At 43.2% G+C, this 14,405-nt stretch overlaps 1 protein-coding gene across 3 annotated transcripts in view; it reads right to left on the bottom strand.

Moving 5' to 3' along the window:
- The window catches only part of whrnb (whirlin b), a 167,500-nt gene that overhangs the window by 15,155 nt on the left and 137,940 nt on the right, over window positions 1-14,405 (bottom strand). For 2 of the 3 annotated variants that reach the window (XM_034208317.1, XM_034208314.1), the window contains 2 exons: window positions 14,021-14,193; window positions 6,536-6,661 (listed from right to left, as the gene is read on the bottom strand). In XM_034208317.1, the coding sequence (XP_034064208.1) occupies window positions 6,536-6,661; window positions 14,021-14,193 (299 nt within the window). The remainder of the gene's footprint in view (window positions 1-6,535; window positions 6,662-14,020; window positions 14,194-14,405) is intronic. The other variant, XM_034208316.1, reaches the window with a different exon arrangement.

Raw genomic sequence — 14,405 nt, forward strand, 5'->3', positions numbered from 1 at the left:
ATTCCGGTTCTTATCGATTCCCCGTTTCGATTCCAAAATTGTAAAATAAAGAGGTCAAACGTTTAGATAACAAAAATATATTTATTCTTAAAAGCTTTAACTGAAATTGTTACTAAAAAATATACATGCAATACAAATGTATTGCACAATAGCTGTGCTTTATTTTAACTGAGCTATGCCTGTGGCAAGCTATTAACAGGCATTACACTTTGCCTTTTCTTTTTCTTTTTTAGTGTAGTGGAGCCTCACTTCAGAGTGTTTACCGCGACCTATCTTTGGTGTTATGAAGTGACTGAGCTCGTGAAATGTCTACGGGAGGGCGGGGGAGCATCGCTGCGGGGCAACTGTGGACCTCTGTCGCCTGTCAGCACAATTTATATGATGCCGTTTAAAAAAAATGAAGGGCGGTGCCGGCCGTCAGCGTACCGAGCCGGCCGTCAACGGCCCGCTGACGACCGGCCGTTCTGTGATTCTCCAGGTCCGCCCTGTATTCCACCGGGTCACCGCAGCACCGCGGTGCAGACGGACCCGCTGGAATACAGGGTCTACCGCGTTTAGGAACCGTTAAGCAGAACCTAAATTGTGTATTGTGTATGGGTACCCGGTACCCGGCATTTTCTTATCGGTTCTCATCTGGAACCGAGTTTCGGTTCCCAACCCTACTCAGGGGTCATTTAGATGCTTCTTATGAGACTTGTGTTTTGTTTTGGTATAAAATGGTTTGTATCGTCAGTTAGCTGAGATTATTTCCGTTAATCTGGTATAACACATTAATAGGTTCTTAAATATTACGATCCCCTGAGACACTGTCGTGAAAAAAAAAAGTAAAGTACCCTGCCGGGACTTTGGAGTTTAACAGGTTAAAAAAACCGCAATATATACCGCAGGGGGGGAAAAAACCGCGATGTCAGTTTTTTTCAATACCGTGCAGCCCTAATTCATTGTAAATGTACAAGCTTCATTATAAAGATGGCTCGATTCAGACGAGCTGCGTGATTGTATGTCTTCACTTCTCTCACTCACTATTTCCCTTTTTAAGGGTACAACACCATGTCTGAACGACTCACAAAGCCATGCTTTGAAAAAGAAAAGAAAGGAGAGAAAGAAAAGAGAGAGGAACTAAAGGGCGACAGTATGTCACCCAGTATTTCAAGAGAAAAGGTGAGTGTGGTCCATGAGTGGTGGAAATTAGTCTGTTAGCTAAGCGTAGTCCATTGTAAATAATAATTGTTACTAAGCTGACATGAAGTACTGTTAATATCTATAAAGAAAATGCAGAGGTTTTTAATTTCACTTTGAAGCAGGTGAGCTACATTGTGTTGAATTGCATGCCACTTAACATATCTGAAGGGAGACTGGAATACAATATATATATATATATATATTAGGGCCGGGACTTTAACGCGTTAATTAAGATTAATTAATTACACAAAAATGAACGCGTTAAAAAAATTAACGCATTTTAATCGCACTTATTTTTGCACCGCGGAACGTTTCTCACTGGATGAGTTTCAGGCCTACCGATTATACTGGAGCACCAACTAACGTTCATGACTTCGGACAACAACAAACCACAGTGAACAACAGTGGGAAATGTTGTTTTAAAAAACGGACGGATGGGAGCGTCGATAAGAGCACGGTTGTGTGCAAATTATGCAAAAAGGAATTCGCATATCACCGCAGCACATCAAGCCTCAAGTATCACCTCAATGCAAAACATATAGCAGCTAGCGTGGAAGCTAGCTGGTTAGCCTCTTTTATCGCGTTCACACCAAAAAGAGCCGGTACTAAAATTAGTTCATGAGAACCTTTTTACCCCCACGAAAGTCCCTGCTAGAGAGCAGAGAGCAGGGACTTTCATACGGCTCTCTTATGAGAAAAGAGCTATATTTCTGATTGGCTGGGCGGATTGCAAACCACGCCCCGTAAAACTCCCAAAAAGTTTTGTGAATTTTATTATCCTCGCATTAGCATTATTAGCATTAGCCCAGCGCAGAAACGCAGAGAGACTAATTTATGGCAACACAAAATAAAACATGGGAGCGGTGGAGATGAGGAGGTGTCGGCGTTCTGGCGATTTACTCGGAAGGCTGCTGGGACTCCCAGCAGCTTCTACTGAAGCCAGTCCCCAACTCCGGGGACTTCCGGCCGGGGACTTTGGGCGGCAGTATACGCCGTGAAGTGGTTTGCGGCCTGCCAGTAAACCCAAAGCAGAAGAAGAAGAAGTGACGTCAGTGGCTTCATTTGCCTAATCCTCCTCCAGGTTCAAAGAGTTCTCATGAACTAAATTCTCATGAACCTTTGTGGGAAAAGTACTGCGGTGTGAATGCGCCTAATGGTATACTAAAATCCATGTGAAAAAAATTGCTTCTCACTGTTCTCAGGTCAAATATTTATATGTGATTAAAAATGCGATTAATTTCGATTAATTAATTACAAAGCCTCTAATTAATTAGATTAATTTTTTTAATCGAGTCCCGGCCCTAATATATATATATATATTTATATAACAAAACAAAAAGCTAACATCTCATTTCAATTATACATTTCAAATACAGTATTTTCCCACATATTTAAGTTATATTTATTTGGATTGATGCATTCGTGTTGAGAATGTTCCATTCAAAAATGTTATTATTAAAAAGGCATTTACACCGTAAAAGATGACTATTGAGATCTATTGTCAGGAATGTTAGTCTTATATGTATGGCCAGAGGGCAGGACCTATAAACACATTTACTACCCAATAGCATGGTGAGGCTGAACAAAAGGACCTGTTGACTATGTAAATGTAGTCTTTTAAAAAAACAAAAACATGTACTGACTTTTTTAGGATAGCTTAAAGTAATGTTGTAAAATTACAACTGGGGGCCTTACAGGGTTAAGGGCTATTGTTTATTGTTATTTACTTTAAGATGTTTATTCTTAACCTATCATTTGATTTAAAAACTCTTATTTAAATGATGTGTGTGTCTCTCTGTATTCCTGATGATACACTGAGAGAATGAGCTCATAGGGCTGCTGATCATCATAAGCTAAACAGTCTGTATATTGCACTACATTTGTATAATGTCAGCTTCGTTGATACTTTGCCTGCGGGAATACGAAAAAAATAGTTAGATATACTGAATATTATTTGATCTATTCCACCACTAGCTTAATCCCAAATAATGTAGAGGTGTGTTGTAGGTGCCTTAAATAACCCCTTATTTTATAGTGCGATGTATTTTTATGTTCATATAATAGTGATTTCAATGCCACCCCAAAATGATCACTGGTTCCATCCTGGCCACCCCACTGAAAATAGCCTGGCTCCGCCACTGCCGGTTGCACCAGCCTCATTAACTGTTTTATGATTAACATGCGAAATTTCCTGCGGCAAATGTGAAGATTCAGGCTGCGCAAATCGAGAATAGGTCTGAATTCCCCTGTCTTCTTGGGAACCAGGAAGTACATGGAATAAAACCCCCTTTCTCTGTGCTGAGGATGCACAACAGACACTGCCTCTTTCTGCACCAGGGCCTGAATCTCTGCTGAGAGGAAACTCATCTCCTCCTGGGAGGACAGAATTACCTCTCGCATGCCTCTGAATGGAGGTGGGATGCTGCAAAACTGGAGTGAATAACCCCGTTTCAGCGTCCTGTCCATCAGCTCTGACAGCTGAGTTTCCATTCCCCATACTATTGAGTTAACGGACAAGCCCTCAGCTGTGGGGCCGCAGCTACAAAGCTGTGATACTCTCTGGTGACCCGTTCCGCCGCAAAAACCCCCGTGAAGGGAAGATTTGCCCATGGAGGGTCGACACAGAAAGGGCCGATTATTTATTGAGGTCCCTGAACGCACGGCCAAAGAGAGAGCTTAGGCTCCGCCATAATGCAGCTCTTACCACTATGGTAAACTGCATTAATTGGAGCCTTTATTTTAAGCGAAGTGTGTTCCCTAACCATAATGCGCCGACCAACAAGCCCCTGCACCCGCATAGCGCTTCTATAGCACTTCCTGCGGTTTATCTCTCTCATCTGCGCATGCCCACTAGCTATCTCCTTTACAGGAGCAACAACCGGGGTAGCGAGTGGGGAATATGTACAGTCAACAACGTGTGTGAGTGCAGGATTGTGAAAACAAATGACAATCAGACTTGGATACAGGTCACTTCTTTCTTTATTAGTTTCTCTAATAACAGGGACCTGGGCATTGAACAAGGAGGAGGTGGGATCCACCCTAGCGTCCTGGGTGGAGAGACCCGTTGAGACGCTTCCTCCCCCCGCCCGTCAGCTGTGTGCAGGTGGAGCGCCCCATCCGGCGGTCCTCTGCTGCTGCTGAGACTGCCGTGGCCGGGCAGCCCGACCCCGTGAGTGCCGGTACGCTGGTCCCACGGGGTGGGTCGAAGAAGCGGGGGGCGCTACAGATACGGGATTAACGTACCGGCGCCTCTCCCTCTGTTTTGCTGTTGCGCTGCGCTCCGCTGCCCACTGAGGAACGCGCTGCACTTCCTGGGGAGAAGCTAGCGGTAGCGTGCGGCTAAGCTGCAGCCTCTCCTCTTCCAGACGGCTAAAACGCTGGGTGACCGAGGCTATAGACCCAAAGAGCCCTTCCGTGGAAACGGGGGCTCCAAGGAGATCCGCTCGATCTTTTTTGGACAGTGCGGTGAGTCCCAGCCACACATGACGAGACGCCACTGTGGCTCAGGACATCACCCGCCCAGCTGCGGTGGCCACTCCATGGATCAGATTATTCATCTGACCTATGCAACGGTCCGGATAATCTTCCCCGTCCTGAGACGGGAGAGCGGGGGCGTCTGCTCGAGGAGTAATCAAGGAGACGCCCAACACACCCAGATTATTGTCCGCAGCCGCCATCTGTGAACCGAGTCTGAACATTTTATCCAAATATTCCAAAGCCTCCCGGTCCCGCGGCAGCGGGGGCAGAGGTTTCTTCCCCTCCACCCAACCAGCTGATCGCGGCAACAGATGGGCCGCCAGGCTCTCATCGAGGGGGGGCACGCCAGAACACACCGTGTCTCGGCCCTGCACCCTGATAATGCCCGACATAGATGATATGGAGGCCTTCGTCTTTAATGGACGCCGCCATGTCGCCTCCACACACTGCCAGATGTCTGGCAACGGGGGCGAGACGTAGGCCGGGCCGTAAAACCCCTGCCTAAGGCGGTTTATAGGCCTTGGTGGCAGCGGTGGGGGGAGCGATAATCCTACACGCTCGGCTGCCTGGGTCATCACCGCTGGAAAGTCCAGACGCGCAGACCTGAGTGCTGGGCCCTCCTGGACGTCAGAACCGGGGGTGTCGGACAAGGAGATGTCGTCATCCTCCTCCACGAAGTCAACCACTCGGTCCCTCGGAAGGACGAACTCGAACGGAACGTCCTCCAGATCGTCCATGTCCACCACCTCGAGGTCCTCCTCTTCCTCTACGTGCACCTGCGGGCTGAACTTCTGCACGATGCCGGCGGTTCAGCATCGGGATCGAACGGCAGGCAACGCAGGCCGGTGTCTGGCCTATTCCCTGCTCGGCATGATCCTGTCCCAGGCACTGGAAACACTGACGATGCAGATCTGCTCCCGCAATCAGGCCAGGGCACGACGGGCAATTACGATGCTCCAGGAGAGGCTCCATTTTCAAAATACTCTCGCTTTCTTCCTTTCTCTCAATAGTACGTCTCGGACTCAGTGCTAGGCTATCACCTCCGCTCGCTGAAGAGTAAAGGATGATGGTCAGGAGGCGAGGCCTCCTTTTATACGGAAGTGAGATGCGCACGCATTCAGGTAGGCCCGCCCCGGGGCCGGCTACGTCCATAGAAATCTCAGTAGGTGAATGCTTGCATGATAAGGTAGTACCCATAGAGTCCAGTAGAGGGCGGAGCCTGTGAGAGATATAACCTCCTAAATGTAGCAGCAGAAGAAAGTGGCCCAGGATGGGAGAAGGGCATCGTCCAGCCTGCGCTGTGAGGGTTCATGGATGAAAGCCTCAGCCAAATGTAATGTAATGAATGTGCTTGGGAGGGGAGTTTCATGTATCACTGAAAGATGGAGCCAATGTCAGATATGCTCTGAAGCAGCCTAAAAAATGGCTGAAGAAGACCTGGTTTAAATTCAAGACCTGGCTCTTCTGGCAGGCCTTTTGTATTGTCTCTTTATAGATTAAGAGTTCCTAATGACTACTGTTGAGGGGTATGAGAGGAAAACCAACAAGCACCTGCACAAATAACTCATTCAGTGATTGTGGCTGATTCACCTCAGCTCATGTAAAGGACTGCTGTTTGTAGAGTGTTGTATTTAACAAAGCAGGAATGCTATCAGAGAGAAATATCAAAAGAAGGGTTTTATTGCTTTTCAATGCTATCTGTGAAGAAAATGCAATCTATTAATCAGATGCTTATGGAACCTATTTTTTAAAAAGGAAATAGCAGTATTCTAATGCTCCGAAATCAAGTTTTTCATTCAAATACGGTAGTTTTTAAAGACAATACTGTAAATAAAACAATGGCTTTGAACCCTAAGTCATTGTATAGCTGTCTCACCTGAATTGTGACTATGCGCGGCAAAGGTTGCCGTGTGTTGGCTCCTCCCTCTATAGCCATGCCAAGGGTGTTTGAATTCTTCACCACTCGTACCAAGGTAGCGTTCGGCACTGGTGAGCCACACTGCTGGGACACATAGGGAACACAGGTCACAAGCGACAGCAATTAAGAGCAGGGTCCAACTTCATTTGTCAAATGTGTAAAACCCTTCACCTTTATGCAACATTCAAACATTTGTATTATGGTAGTGCCTTTTTTTTTGTACCTTTCAGGAACCAACAATTTTGAAAAAGCTAACAGTACGTCCACACAGCAGCTTTAAACAAATCTTCCAACGCTTCTCTGCCCATTGACTTTGAATGGGGATGACGTCACTTTGCCTCGCTTTTCGCCGAACTGCATTGTGGGGGAGCGAAGCGAAGATTTCCAGGATTTCCAGGATTTTCAGGATTCAAAAGTTGAGCAATGTTCAACTTTTGAAGCTGAGCTGGAAGCGTCAGCCAATCAAATCCCGTTTATGCAAATCTGACAGTACAAGCGCTAGCCAATCAAACCGCGTGTAAGCAGGGAGAGCCAGACCACAGTTCATTTCCTCATATTCCAAACGAGAAATTACGGTAGCAAATCACCCGGTTCTTTATGACCAGACTATTTACCAGGATACAAACCGGAGGAACCAGGCATGGAGGGAGGTGGCAGAGACAGTGGGTGAAACTGGTAGGTTTTCGCCTGTTTGGGGAGTTTATATATATATTGCTCGCATAAAATCCCTGGTTTTTTTTGCTTTGTATGTCGGGGGCGGGAGATTCATGTGATTGGTTGTTGGTCGCGTTGCTCGCAAAAAATCCCCAAGCTTTCAGACACGCCCAGCTCCAAGATTTTCAAGATTTTTTCAAAGCTGCTGTGTGGACGCACCGTAACTGATGGATGAGCTGTTAAAGTGTTTGGACGTCATCCAATCATTCAAAATTACCTTCTCTACCTTTTATTTGTGCAACTGAGTGCTGCAGTGTAAATTGATTGTATCTCAAAATGTGTGCCATTATCCCTATTTGTACCATTTATGCACCTCACCCCTCATAGCCGTTTTTTTTTTTCGGGTTTGATGCTTTTCATACCTGGCTAAAAAAACGAATTTGCACCTACCCTGAACTTAAATGACCCACTAAACTAATGTAAGCATTTTTTCCTCAGATGCTTTGACTTGAAATTATGCTGCTTAAAAAACCCACAATATCAGTGTCTTATGAGGAAATAGGGAGCAGGTATACATGTGTTGATGGTCAGGATGCTGAAGGCAGAGAAACTGTGAGGACATCTGGTGGGCAGGTGGGATATGACGGTCCATGGGTATCTATAGAACAAGATACGCTAGAATTGGGTCTAGGTTCGTTTTTTTCAGCACAGGTTGAACTACTGCATGTTTGTAGTGAGCTGGGACACAACCACATTTCAGGGAACTGTTTATAATGAAGACCAGGCATTGAGGCAAACGGTGAACTTCGAGCTTAGTGGATTTCCACAGTCGCTCTCTCCTACGACATCTTCGCCGGAGACAGCGAATGGTGTCATCCAACCAGGGAGACGGATTTATGGAGAGGACAGATCGCAGTTTGCATGGAGCCACTTTATCCAAAATTGTGGAGCAATGAGTGTAAATGATTCAACCAGACAATTAACGTCTGTTTGTGAACACAGTGCTGTGCTGTGGATCGAAAGCTGCACAAACAACAGACTCTCACTCCATAATCGTCCAGGAGCGACGCTTGGTCAGGGTACCGTGGCGTGCAGTTGTGACGCTCCTAGGCTCCTTCAGCTTCATAAAGGGACGCAAATAGCTTTCAACTGATTGCAATGTATTCCCATCTGCGGCGGGATTTGACGCTCATGGAAGCACGGCATTCGTTTGTGTCGGCTGCCCTTAAAGGCAATGTGAGCGTCCATTCTCATTGGATAACGGAGAATTGTACACCCGGAAGTAAGTATTCCCCTTACTGTCGATTGATTTTACAGTGATATCTGCACTACTCATCGACTAAAAAACACCAGATTATCCTTGTTAGTTACACAACATTGATTGGTTTAAATTGTGTGCAATGCTTTTGTATTTTTCCCCTTCGATTCGGAGAAACAAATATTTTTTCGGAGTAAAGGATGGCAGAAGACACTATACTACCCAGAATCCCAAGCTATCGTTTAGGACTACACCATGTGCTCTGTTTGACAAACCCCGTTTTTTTTCACCATTCATTCCAATGGCTGGCGTCTATGTCACGTGATCTTCAAATTTCTCCCTGCAGAAAAAAAAAACATGGCCGAACTTCGTTTTATTCTCGGTGTAAAATGCCTATTTTAAAGTTAGTTTGGCCATTAAAATGCGTTTTGATGTCATTTGATGCGAGAAATATGAGTTGTTATTTCAGATGATGTGTGCAGTGGATGTACATGATCTTTAGTTTGCTAGTTATTACGAAGATTACTTCAGGAAATTGCGTCCATAGAACGTTTTCATTGATACCAAGGTGGTTGCTAGGAACGCTGCTATCGATATTATTTCTGTTATGTTGTGTAACTGTTTAATGGTGTTATCTTTATTGCTACCCCCTTCCCTGTCAATGTATAGTGTTGGTCCACAGCGCAAACATATTAGTTTAACAAAATCCGCATCTAAAGATACGTTATTTTCCCCTGTGCAATTCCAGTCTCACATCTCACAGCACATCGTCATTAACAAATAACGGAAACAGACCGAAAACATTTAAAAAAATAAAATAATACTTTATTCCGAGTGTGCTTGCTTTTCTCTTTGAAAGTCATCACATAACGGCATTGTAATACACGGTTCGGCTGCATTAAATATTACATATCTGCCGTAGTTCTGTATTTATAGAGCCCTGAGGAGAAGACTTCTAGACAAACATGAGGAACTGCCGCCAACACTGAAAATGTGACGTGGATCATAAATATATCAGCAATTAAACAACATCTTACATGTCTTTTCACACAATACGTCTCCTTGCAGTATCAACACTAATTCGGCAGACTTTTATATTTGATCCAATTGGTAGATAGGCTGTATTTACACCATAAAGCAACACACTCTCACTCCCTAAGCGTCCAGGAGCGACGTTTGGTCAGTGTCCGTAGCGTCCAGTTGTGACGCTCCTAGGCTCCTTCAGCGTCATAAAGGGACGCAAATAGCTTTCAACTGATTGCAATGTATTCCCATCTGCGGCGGGATTTGACGCTCATGGAAGCACGGCATTCGTTTGTGTCGGCTGCCCTTAAAGGCAATGTGAGCGTCCATTCCCATTGGATAACGGAGAATTGTACACCCGGAAGTAAGTATTCCTCTTACTGTCGATTAATTCTACAGTGATATCTGCACTACTCATCGACTAAAAAACACCAGATTATCCTTGTTAATTACACAACATTGATTGGTTTAAATTGTGTGCAATGCTTTTGTATTTTTCCCCTTCGATTCGGAGAAACAAATAGTTTTTCGGAGTAAAGGATGGCAGAAGACACTACACTACCCAGAATCCCCAGCTATCGTTTGGACTACACCATGTGCTCTGTTTGACAAACCCCGTTTTTTTCACTATTCATTCCAATGGCTGGCGTCTATGTCACGTGATCTTCAAATTTCTCCCTGCAGAAAAAGAAAACATGGCCGAACTTCGTTTTATTTTCGGTGGAAAATGCCAATTTTAAAGTTAGTTTGGCCATTAAAATGCGTTTTGATGTCATTTGATGCGAGAAATATGAGTTGTTATTTCAGATTATGTGTGCAGTGGATGTCCATGATCTTTAGTTTGCTAGTTATTACGAAGATTACTTCAGGAAATCGCGACGTTTTCATTGTTACCAAGGTGGTTGCTAGGGACGCTGCTATCGATATTATTTCTGTTATGTTGTGTAACTGTTTAATGGTGTTATCTTTATTGCTACCCCCTTCCCCGTCAATGTATAGTCTTGGTCCACAGCGCAAACATATTAGTTTAACAAAATCCGCATCTAAAGATAGCCCACGTTATTTTCCCCTGTGCAATTCCAGTCTCACATCTCACAGCACATCGTCATTAACAAATACCGGAAACAGACCGAAAACTTTTTTTTAAATAATACTTTATTCCGAGTGTGCTTGCTTTTCTCTTTGAAAGTCATCACATAACGGCATTGTAATACACGGTTCGGCTGCATTAAATATTACATATCTGCCGTAGTTCTGTATTTATAGAGCCCTGATGAGAAGACTTCTAGACAAACATGAGGAACTGAAAACGTGACGTGGATCATAAATATATCAGCCATTAAACAACATCTTACATTTCTTTTCACACAATACGTCTCCTTGCAGTATCAACACTAATTCGGCTGACTTTTATATTTGATCCAATTGGTAGATAGGCTGTATTTACACCATAAAGGTGCACAGCTGATATAAAGGGACACCTAGTGGTTAAAGCATGTTATTGAATTTCATTATTTTTATTATTAGATATTAATAGGATCCCTATAAAGTATATTCATTACTCGTTATTCTCTACTAATAGTTAATTAAAGACTGTATATAATGACTATTTTGCACATCCCTTTCAAGATTTTCTAAGGTTTATTGACATATCATATAGGCCTACACAACTATGGTGTAGTTCTGCATTGAATTAAAAACTTGGGTCGCAGGTTCCTCAATAGTGCATTACAAGACATATATCAATATTTGTGCATACTTCCAGCAATGTTAACTATGTTGAAGCACTTATTTTAACTGATATTATACATAATGTATTATACTCTTATAAGATGTATGTAGATATTTCATCTCCGGCCTTGTCAGGTATTGAACAATCAATAAATAAAGAACACAGAATTGTTAAATATAAAATACAGAATTTGTGTGATTATACTAAATGATTTACAAATAAACACCACTGCATATTTACAACGCGGTGGACCCGTTCAAATCCAGTTTTGGACAGTCTGCCGTGCATGGTTCCATCCCATTTCAAGTGCTGTTCGAGAATCGGCGTAACCCTCGGAGCACACTCTCCAATCACAGAGCTTGAGGACTATCACGGGGTTTGTCAAACAGAGCACATGGTGTAGTCCAAACGATAGCTGGGGATTCTGGGTAGTGTAGTGTCTTCTGCCATCCTTTACTCAGAAAAAACATTTGTTTCTCCGAATCGAAGGGGAAAAATACAAAAGCATTGCACACAATTTAAACCAATCAATGTTGTGTAATTAACAAGGATAATCTGGTGTTTTTTAGTCGATGAGTAGTGCAGATATCACTGTAAAATCAATCGACAGTAAGAGGAATACTTACTTCCGGGTGTACAATTCTCCGTTATCCAATGGGAATGGACGCTCACATTGCCTTTAAGGGCAGCCGACACAAACGAATGCCGTGCTTCCATGAGCGTCAAATCCCGCCGCAGATGGGAATACATTGCAATCAGTTGAAAGCTATTTGCGTCCCTTTATGAAGCTGAAGGAGCCTAGGAGCGTCACAACTGGACGCCACGGACACTGACCAAACGTCGCTCCTGGACGTTTATGGAGTGAGAGTGTGTTGGCACAAAACCTTTCAGCTGACATATGATTTAAGATGCGGGAGTATTTCAAACTTTTACTGGGTAGATAATCTAAGTTAAAGAACATGTTAAACAAAATACAACTATGGTCAGTAACACCTCGGAATACGCATCGTCAATGAATAAACCAAGTGTAAATACAAGGTCCAGATTATGCCCTCTAATGTGTGTGGGAGCAGACACGTGTTGAATAAAGTTAAAAGATTCCGTGACATTAAGAAAATCAGCAGCAAAGCCACAAGAGGTATCATCCACATGAATATTAAAATCACTAACCATAATAACCCTGTCCAACCTTATGATGGAGGATACAAAATCGCTGCATTCAGATATAAAAGAGCTGTTGAAACCAGGTGGTCTGTAAATTCAAATACTATAAAACGGGTTAGAATGACCAACTTTGGTTGACTTCAGTTCAAAAGAGGAGACGACTGCAGTGGTCACCAGCCGACTCTGAAAACAGTTCCTGAAAACCACAGCGAGACCCCCACCCCGGCCTGAGGATCTCGGGGTGCAGATTAAAGTGCAACCAGGGGGGCACAGTTCGATAAAAGGGGTGTAATCCATACATTTCTGCCATGTCTCGATCAGAAACAGAAAATCCAAGCCTTTAGAAGTGAACAAATCATTCAATAAGAAGGATTTATTTAAAATGGAGCAAGCATTCAACAGCGCCATACTGAGGGGCACAGCCATTGTTTATGTCATATGATGCTCTGCTATGCGTTGCATCAGTCTTTGCACACTAAGAAGATAGAGTTTCACTGATGTTCAGCAGAGAGAGGAGAAGAAGACAGTTGCTAAGCATGAAATACATTATATACTCCAATTTGAAACTGTTGAATATTGTTTGCATATGTTTTTTTCTCTTTCTTCACCTGCATCAGAATGTTTACTTTAAATCTTTGAATGATAAAACTCTTCTCTAGGTTTTTCCCCTCCCATATGTCTTCAGGCCTGCTAGTTGAAATAGCACGTGTAAATAGTTCTTATGAGTTTCTTTAAACCTACTTAAAGACCCAAATGTAGTTTGAAAGTCATTTTCACAAATATTCTGCTGTTTTAGTCATTCAACTTAATACATACAATACTTCCAATCATCAGAAAAGCCTTGACATGCCTAAAACTATTTTAAGATGAATGATAATGCAGCAGTTATAGAGTGTGAACAAAAAGTGCTGTGTTTTTCAGGACAAGGTCAACCTTGACAGATCCCTGCCCAGACTTTGAACTGTGATGGAGAGAAAGGACTGCGCCGCCCAGAGATCGATGCTGAGGCTTCTAATGAAGTCAGCTCCAAAATATTACTGTGCAATTGTTTGTGATTGGAAAGTGGAGTTCAAACATTAGTACCAGACATCTCTTTTATGATCTGCTTATTGTTTTTGATTTAGTATTTATTTTTTAATCTGTACTTGCATGCCCCAACTGGAATGAGATAAAACTGTATGATTTTTTCAGTTACATTTTTGTATACATTTAAATTAAAATGTTTCCACATGTCGCACTATAAATATTATAACTCTTGCTTTGGTGGCCAACAAGACAATCTAAGTCTGTGAATAGCGGTCAGAACCTGTTCTTTTGAGAACTTCATATCTTGTTAAAATGTTACAATGAAAAGAAAACAAATTTGAACAAACATTACACAAACAATACATTATTGAAAGCTTGTCTAACGCTGACATTAGTGATTTACCTCTCCTTGTATGCAGATGGCTTCAGATTTATATTTGTTTGAGTCGATTGAATCAAGGCAACAGGAGTAGTGTTGAACAGAGCTGAAGTCACACATTCTTAACAAATTGAGTTTAACAGGACAATCTGGATAAGAACAAACTAAACATGGTGCATCCAGCAACTTCTTGAAGGGATTATTTACCTGTCTGGTTCCTGGAGGGGGGGCATGGGCCCCTGGCTTTTCTAGATGGCCCTGCAGGTTCTTGCTGGGCCGAGGGCTGCCGTCCTTACTGAGGCCCCCTGCCTCGGCTATATCCACCCCACTGTCCTCACTCAGAGTCTGGCCACTGTCTGACAGCTGGGAGAGAGTGGCCCCTGGATGAAGCCCCACAGAGTTAGTCAGTCCACACATGCCGCGGTTCTGCTGTTACCTCAGAACCACATAGAACCATTATTCAACAAAGACATGCTATCTATCTCATATATAAATATTATATATAAATATGTATTTCCAACATTTTAATATGATTTGATGACACTTGTATTAGTATAGTATAGTATTTTTTCCATAACGGATTGTATATACT

Source organism: Gymnodraco acuticeps, unplaced genomic scaffold (assembly GCF_902827175.1).
Source record: "Gymnodraco acuticeps unplaced genomic scaffold, fGymAcu1.1, whole genome shotgun sequence".
In the NCBI taxonomy this organism is placed as follows: domain Eukaryota; kingdom Metazoa; phylum Chordata; class Actinopteri; order Perciformes; family Bathydraconidae; genus Gymnodraco; species Gymnodraco acuticeps.